This window comes from Tupaia chinensis, unplaced genomic scaffold (assembly GCF_000334495.1).
Source record: "Tupaia chinensis unplaced genomic scaffold, TupChi_1.0 Scaffold000377_5, whole genome shotgun sequence".
Classification (NCBI taxonomy): domain Eukaryota; kingdom Metazoa; phylum Chordata; class Mammalia; order Scandentia; family Tupaiidae; genus Tupaia; species Tupaia belangeri.
In genome coordinates, this window is record NW_006159879.1 from 782745 (window position 1) to 791069 (window position 8325).

Consider the following 8325-nt stretch of genomic DNA (forward strand, 5'->3'; position numbering starts at 1 on the left):
AAGCAGACAAAGGAGCGGCCCCCCCCCCGCCCCCCACAGCGGGAGGCTGCTTTTCTGCTCAAAGGACTCAGCCCCTGGGTGATCTTGGGCTGTGTGGGGGCAGCTGGTGCCCCTCTGCACTAAGGCTCTTGGCAGGCCGCCCCATGCCAGGGGGAGCAGTCAAACACAGGGAAGCCAGGAATGTCGCGGGGTGGGGTGATCTGGGGGTCAGAGCAGGGGGCCAGCCTGAGCTCCGTGCTGCCTTGGAGGCTGCTCCTCGGGCCGCAGGCTCCATGCAAGGCCGCGCATCCACGTCCGCAGGGAGGCCTTGTCAGAGGTCAGCGTCAACCCTGAACCAGAGTGGAGGCGGGCAGAGAAGACCTCTCCCAGACGAGGACAAAGACCCCTTCCAGGGTCCCTCACCTCGCCTCTGCTGAGATTCCTCTCCACAGAAGCTACCGCCAACTGAGCCCCAGCACGGGTACAGACAGGCCCAGGGCGTGCGCGGGCACAGACAGGCCCAGGGCGTGCGCGGGCACAGAGGTCATGCGTGCACGCGTGCTGGAAGTACTCCATGGGGCTCTGAAGCAAATCCGGGATCTTTCCATGTGGGTCAGTAAACACAGAGTGTCTATTTTATTACCAAGTTACTGCCTGGCCCCTGGGAAAAATTGTTTTTAAATAGTACATTTAGTCCAATGTTGTAAAGACATTGGAATAGCAAATTCTGCCTCAAAATGACCTACATTTTGAAAAGGATAAAAATTAGGGTCCCCCCGAGCAGCAGCCCTACCTTCATCAGGAGCAGGCAGTTGGCCATGGATTAGAGCACGCGGCCCAGGCGGGACCGCCACAGCTGCAGGGAGGCTGCGGAGTAAGGGAGGTCGTGAGCGGGCCGGACAAAGGAGGGGCTCTGGGGGCTCTTCCTGCCCCGCGCTGGGCCTGCCCTTGCCCTGGTGCCGGCGCTGGCTTTGGGGACAATGCGCGGACTGGACCGTGTGGAGGGCAGTAGCTCCACACCCACAGAACAGAACCAAGCTATGCCAGTGGGGTCACACGTCCACAGCGAGACCTCGGGGAGAGAGGCCCAGGGTGGCAGCAGAGCCTTTGGGAGCTGATGGGGGGGCAGTGTCCGCAAGGCCTCCCTGAGAACTGACCCCAGGGGGCGGCACCCCTGCAAGGCCTCCACGGGAGCTGATGGGTGGCAGCACACCTCAAGGCCTCCCGGCTTCTGGACTGCAGGCTGACAGAGCGGCCACCCCCCAGGGCACGGCACCTGGTGTCCTACAGGGATCCTCTACTCTGCCTCAGCTGCCTGTGGCCTTGGCACATGACCAACCTCAAGATCCCAGCTCCTTAAATTTTACCCAGGAACAGCAGCCGTCCTGTCTCAGCCCAGGCAGAGATAAAAGACCTTCCAACCCAAGGCGGAGGACACAGCTTGCCCTGCGGCTTCGGCCCACGTGGGCACAGCCTGGCCTTCCCCTTTCCGCTGTTCCTGCTCCAGCCTCTGCGGCCACACGAGTGACCACGGTCACCAAAAGCCTGTCCTGTTCCTGCCTGTTCTGCCATTTTTCAGCTGTTTCTGTACCCCTGGGGTCCACGGCTCTCCAACCTGAGGTTCCAGCCGCTCTCCAAAGAGCTCTGCAGACTCCTTGGGAGGAAAGGCACCCTGGAGCTGCCTTGGGGCGGGGTCAGAGGGTGGCTGCCACCTAGACACCCCACCCCTCACTGAATGCTCCGGGGCCCCTGGAGGCTGGCCAAACCCTCTGCCTGGTACCCACCAGGGCTTTCTCCTATCCTACCTGAGAAACAAGGCCCCTGAGCCAGTGGCAGAGGGCGCCCGCACGCCAGCAGCCCTGGAGAGCAGCCCTGGGCCAGGCTGCAGAGCTAACCCCAAGTCCCCCGGAGAGACACCGCCCTGAGCAGGGGGAAGGAGGGCAGGTGCGCAGCTTGGGGGGGCGGGGAGGATCACAGGAACGGCCCACCCCAGACTCCAACATGCAACAGTAGCCTGGACAACCTCGGAAAGCACAGCTGCTCCCTGCGGCCCACCCTGTGCTCCCAGCTGCCTTCCAGAGCTCTGGGGCATGGCCCCTGGCCTGGCCTGGCCTGTGAGGCCCTGCACTAGGCCTGTCCTCCCCCCTCCGCTCCACCTTGCTGGGCTGGACCAAGCTCTCCCTGACCCAGCCCTGCGGGCACGCCCTGAAGTGGGAGTCCCTCCCTCCCTGTGTGGCTCACCACCCATCAACAGCTCCCGCCCAGTCCCGGCGTAGGGGAGAGGAGTGAGCGCGTGCGGACACACTGCGGGGTCTCACCTTGCCTGCTCTCCTGGGAGCCGCTGCTCGCGGTGCCGTCCTCGGCCAGGCCGCGCTCTAGGCTGGCCAGGATCTGCGTGGGGCAGACAGAACACGGCCGTGAGCGAGGTGCTCCCACGCGGCCACGAGCTGTTCCACGACGGAGGCTGACGAAGGCCAGTCTGTCACGGAGCACTCACGAATGCCTCCACCCCGCCGAGCACGCTGGCGTGGAGGTGCCAGGTCCCAGCTGTGCGGGCCTGCTGGGAGTGTGCAAAGCAGTCACGGGGCACAGATGGAAGCAGGGAAGGCAGAAAATCACTCCCTGGGGGGTGGCCACGTCACAGTCCCTTCTCTTCCATTCTCCTCTTGGGCTTTTGGGCACACACACAAACGTGCGTGGCATATTTTTCAAGCAGTTGGGCTGGGACTTGAACCCTGTCGTCAGCCCTGTGGGATTCAACACCGTAACCACCACGCCACTGGCTGGCCACTGCCCCGTTAACTCAGTGCGCACCTTCCAGTGCATCAGTGGCCAGGCCCCGGCAGTCGGGAGGGCTTCCTCACGTGGCCAGGCCAAAAATGGCTCATGGCAGGCAGCTCTTACTGCTGTCCCACTAGACAGGGGCCTGGCTGTGCGTGGAGACGGCTCACCGACCCGTGACCGACAGGCCCCTAAGGGCAGTGCCAGGGTCTCAGCCCCAAACCAGAATTACGCGAAAAGCAGCTCGTGCCTAGAAGCTGGGTTCAGCCTGCCAGTGCGGTGCGGCAGCGATTCTACCCCAGGAGAAAGGCCAGGCCAGGCCACCGCGACGCCGACCAGCAGTCCCAAGCGGCTTTCCCAGAGTAGTCGCAGCGGCCCCGACCCGGGCCTCCTGGGAGACCCTGACAGAGCACAGGAAGTGCCTCAGCTCAGAGGCAGGGCCGCCCTGGCCGGGGCAGAAACATCACGGGGGCCGTCCCGGGTCTGGGTATCGAAGGCAGCCGGCTGCGTGGGGTCCCGGCGCCTCGGCCACTGCACCAGCTGCTGGTCCAATTAGTGGACTTTAATGTGGCCAGAGAAGGCCTTCAGTACTTCACGGGCGTGAAGACGTAGATGGCTGAAGAAGACTCCTCCATGGCTCCAGAGTACTAGTGATTGCAGGGAAAAAAGAGAAATGAAGATTTTCTACTGATAATCCAGCCTCCAGCCCACACTCGAGTGGAGAGGCAAGGGGCAGGCCTTCAGAATAAGATTCCTCCATGGCTCCTGAGAACCAGTGATTTCAGGGAAAAAAGAGAAGCCTTTTTTTTTTTTTTTTTTAAATTTTTTTTTTTTGGGTGCATGCGCTCACCAGAAAGACAGAGAGAGAGACAGAAAGTGAGAAATCATCCTCCAGGGGGGATGGCCATGCTGCAATCTCTTCTCCATTCTCCTCTTGGGATCTTGGGCATGTATGCACCTGGCTCCAGCTTGGGGCCTGGCTGGCGGGGGCTCAGAACGACATGGAAGAGTAACCAGGCAGAGAAAGGTCTCCTTGTGCCATAGATGGGTTTAAAATGCTCTGAGGGGGACCAACAGTTAGTGTAATAGCTATGTCACTGAACTCCCACAGAGCTGACCGCGGTTCGAGTCCCAGACCTGGTTGCTTAAGCTCATGTTGGGCGCATGTGCATGCGTGCCCACGATCCCGAGAAGAGAACGGAGAAGGGACTGCGGCGTGGCCATCGCCCTGGGGGGTGATTTCTCGCTTTCTGTCTGTCTCTGTCTTTCTGGTGAGTGCACGCGCCCTATAGCAAATGCTCCGAGGGCTTCCCCTGAGCTGCGACGACCCTAGGAGGAGAGCGCCAGTGGTAGACAGGCCCGAGTCTCCACTCTAACACTCGCCTGTGCACAGGGGGAGGTGGGAGCGCCACAGCCAACCCGCCCCCACCAGCTCCACCCAGCAGCGGCACTCTGCACGTCCCACTTCCCGGTGGATGAACCCTAACACGGTGGCCGCTTCCCGACTGGGCGATGTGACACACTGGGGGTGGCAGTGGCAAACCAGGACGGGCCGAGTTGGGAACACCCAGCAGTATGGGGGGTCGCGGCCAGCGAGCACCTTCTGTCCACCTGCTCCGGAGGCGTGGCACACGCAGCAGGGACTCAGAGAACACGAACACGTGTGACCTGAATGGATGAACGAGTCCGGCAGGCCAGGCAGGCCCGGGCGGGGTGGCACAGACAGCGGCAGAGCCCACGGAGCCAGCAGGAAGGGAAGGAGAGAGCGTGGCTGTCGTGTGGCCCCGGCCTGCAGGGTGAGGAAGATGTCAGGATGGAGTTGGGTGCTGGTGAGGACAGGTGTGCCTGCTGGCCACTCACGCCCTCAGCCCTTCTCTCGCTGAGGCCCACCGAGAGCGCCACACAGTTCCCTCCTTCCCTGGGGAGGGTCCGGTCCACTTGGGAGTTCATGTGAAGATGCTGGAGGGCAGAGACCAGTGTGCCGTCTCTCCTTAAGCCCAGGATGAGGACAAGCAGCTGTGTCCCCCGTGAGGATGGGAGTCCTGGCTCACAGGAGTGCGCCGCGGAGTGCGCCTAGCTGAAAGGACCAGCGTTGCCGCGGGGACAGCCGCCTCCTGACAACCGGGTGGAACCTGAGGCCAACTGAGCCCGCAGAGGTACAGTTACACGCTTGGTCCCAGGGTGTGGCTGCACTGTCCCTGTGCTCACCCCACCCCTGCAAAGCCGGTCAGCCTGTGACAGGCGCCTCTGCGATGTGACAGCACAGATCCTTCTGTCCCCACCCCCCGTTGCTCTGCTGTCACCACCGTTTCCGGGAAGCCACTCAACTGTCAGGAAGACCCCAGCCTACAGAGCACAGTGCAAGCCCACCCGCACCTGCTGGGGGAAGGCCATCTGAGACACCCACAGCGTCCCCAAGGACGTGTCCGCCTCCACCCACACTGTAGACTCCTCACCTGCAGGGCAGGACCGAGGCCAGGGTGGAGGGGACACTGCAGTGACGGCGCAGAGCAGACCACGAGCGGGCCCAGGGCCAGGCTGCTGGGTTCAAGTGGACGGGACAGGGCCTGCCTGCACTGTGGACCCCGCCCCGGTCAGGATCTCGCACACGAACGGGCGCTGCATGTTTTCAGGCCAACCAGGGCATCCATGCCCGCCGTCTCCACGTGGCTTCCAGCACCATGCTTCAGTTTGCAGGGGCTACACCGCCACCCGGGCCGTGTAAGCGTGTGGACACGCACACGAGCGGTGGCTGCCCAGGCCGTGTAAGCGTGTGGACACGCATAGGAGCGGTGGCCGCCTGGTACCAGGACTAAGCGCCTGTGGACCAGGGGTCCCAGCGGCCGGGGCAGTGGTGTCAGAGCCACTCTGGTCCCTCCTCACGGCCGCTCCGTGAATGGCGGGGAGCCCTCTGCCGCTTGGGCCACACCAGGTGCTGACAGAGGGTCTGCTGGGCAGGCGGGCTGCACCTCAGGAGGGGGCCTGACCTGTGGACTGACGCCTTCTGCCCCACCCTGTGATCCTATGGAAAACAGCAGCAGAATGGCAGCGAGTGACAAAACCATTGTGCATATAGAAGAGTCCTACAACGTCAAACAAAGTCGGGAATGCGAGTTTCCTATCAACTGATCAAAGCGTAAGGTCAACACTTTCAAACTGTGGCACTCAAAGCGGAAGTGGGGCTCGGCTGGCGGCGGCGGCAAGGCCGTTAAGGTGGCTGGATTCCGCCTGACGGGCTGTGCAGTTCAAGTCTGGGACCCGATGGCTTGAGAACATGCATGCCCAGAACCCCGAGGAGGAGGTGGAGAAGAGACCGCGGCACGGCCAAGTCCCCGGGGACGCTTTTCTTTCCTCCTCTCTCTCCTGTGAGCACACGTGACCTCTGGCAAACCTGAACTGCCACAACAAAGGAAGTGGTTCAGAGCTCGAGGGAAACGAGGTACCTGGAAACGCCTGTCCGAGCTTGGGGCAGCGCCTCCGCAGCAGATGAGAGCGCCACGCCCTCACTAGGATCGGTGTGCACCCGCGTGCCCGGGGAACCAAGGAACCGCCCAGAGCGCAGCTGGGAACTGCCCCCGTCTCTGGGCAAGCGCACACGTTCTACGGCAGAAACCTTACAAACAACAGAAACAGCCACAGGGACCAGCAGATGGTGAAATGGCTAGGTCGCTGGACTCCCGCATAGTTAACTGCGGTTCAAGTCCTGGACCTGGTGCCTTGAAACTCATGCCGGGCGTGTGTGCATGTGTGCCCCTAATCCTGAGAGGACACAGGAGGAGAAGGGACTGTGGTGTGGCCAAACCCCCGGGGGTGATTTCTCGCTTCTGTCTCTCTCTGGCAAGGGCACTTGCCTTATAGCAAAAACCTCTCTAAAACAAAAACAAGAACAAGAACTGGGAACTGAAAGGAGAAGTCTAAGAGTATAACCTTATTTTCCCGAAAATCACACTACCCCGCCACTCCGAATAGCCGCTTGCTGTTCGTCTCCAGCACCCTTCGGCATCGATGATTCCACTTGACTCACCCAGGGCTCCTGCGAGGCCGGCAGGAGGGCAGGGATCTTCCCTCAGAGGGTGGGCTGTCTACAGTCTGTCAAGGGCGTGGGTGTTGAACCCCGCGTCTTCCTAACATCACTTAATACAGAAAGGGGGGGGCGGCAGGTGGTGGTGCATTGGGGACACATCTGGAGCCATGTGGGAAAGGTCCTGGGTTCCCGCCCCATCCCAAGGCCGCCCTAGGCATGCTGGGGGCACCGTTCCCGTGACGTGGGCTGGGAGGAGGACCATGCCCTGTTGGGATGCTGGTTTTTCTCTCTGTGTCTCTCCTGTCTCTCTCTCAAAGGAAAAATAAAAAAAAGAATTTTATCAGCTCTTCACACAGCAGTTTGGTGCCTTCCACAGCCATCGCCTCACAGCCAAGGGCCCCACGAGGTCTGCCCTCGGCGGGCAGTAGCTGACTTATGCATACCCTGCTTTGCTGCTGGAAGGCCCGGAGCACGCCCTCTCGGCACGCGCCAGTGCCTGGGTGTGGCTCAGGAGGTGCGTGTGAGTGTGCGAGCGTGTGGGCCTGGGCACGCACCCAGCGTGGGGCTCCCACATGACGAAGGCCTCTGCTTCTCTTCCTCCAGAAGCACAAGGGGGACTTCAGGACTCAGGTTGAGGCCCAAACCACCCCCCGAAAAATTTCAGCGAAGGCCGCAAACACTATGGGCACATGGGTCGGGGCACCCTGCCCACGGGGGACGTGGAGATGGGGACACAGGGTGGGCCAGGGACAGAATGAGGAGCACGTGAGGGAAGGCCTCGGGGCAGTCCCGTCGGGGGAGCGGCCAAGGGCTGACCTTGCTGCAGACGGCCTTCACGCGGTGCAGTCTGTCCAGCGACGCCTGCGGGTTCCCCAGGTACTGCGGCAGCTCCGCGTGCAGGATACGCATCGAGAAGGGGACCATGGAACCTGGAGGCAGAGCAGCTGTCAGCCGTGGCCACCCCACCCGCAAGGTCCTCGTGGGGGGTGACAGAGCCTCTTATCTGCAGAATGCTCCCTGGGGCAGCGGGCAGCCGCTGCCGCCTCGCTGGGAAGACGTTCCCAATGCTCAGCCTCGCAACCATGCAGAGGCAGTGGGTGTCCCGTTTCCATAGCGACGCAGCACCGGCATCAGGGAACTGTCACAGGATGAGCAGGACAACAGAGGCCCTGTCCTTCCTCCAAGGGAGGGCAAATGGGACCTCAGGTGCTGCTTCCTCGGGAAGGCGGCTCGTGTGGGCCTGTGCGAGGAGGCCCTGGGAGGAGGTGCGAGCTGAGCCGTCAGGTGCTCTGTCGGATGGGGCCTGCACCGCGTCCTGTGCAGGGCAGGGGTGAAGGCCTGCTGGAGCTGTCCCAGTGGGAGGCGGAAGCTGGTGAAGACTCTACCTGGGGCCGTCCTCTGTGTGTGCCGGGGGAGGAGGGGGGACAGAGACAGGGCTGGCACCACCACTTCAGTACCATTCGTTCTTCTCTACCGGAGCCAGGATGCGACCCGCGGCAGCCACACCGAGCACCACACGCGCAAGCCCGCGGCAGCCCCAG

The 8325-nt window shown here is 62.3% G+C and overlaps 1 protein-coding gene across 1 annotated transcript in view; it reads right to left on the bottom strand.

The window, feature by feature from the left end:
* The window catches only part of TRAPPC12 (trafficking protein particle complex subunit 12), a 59674-nt gene that overhangs the window by 13414 nt on the left and 37935 nt on the right, over positions 1-8325 (bottom strand). Inside the window, 3 exon segments of the mRNA XM_006153524.2 lie at positions 773-846; positions 2298-2370; positions 7601-7713. Coding sequence (XP_006153586.1) covers positions 773-846; positions 2298-2370; positions 7601-7713 — 260 coding nt within the window.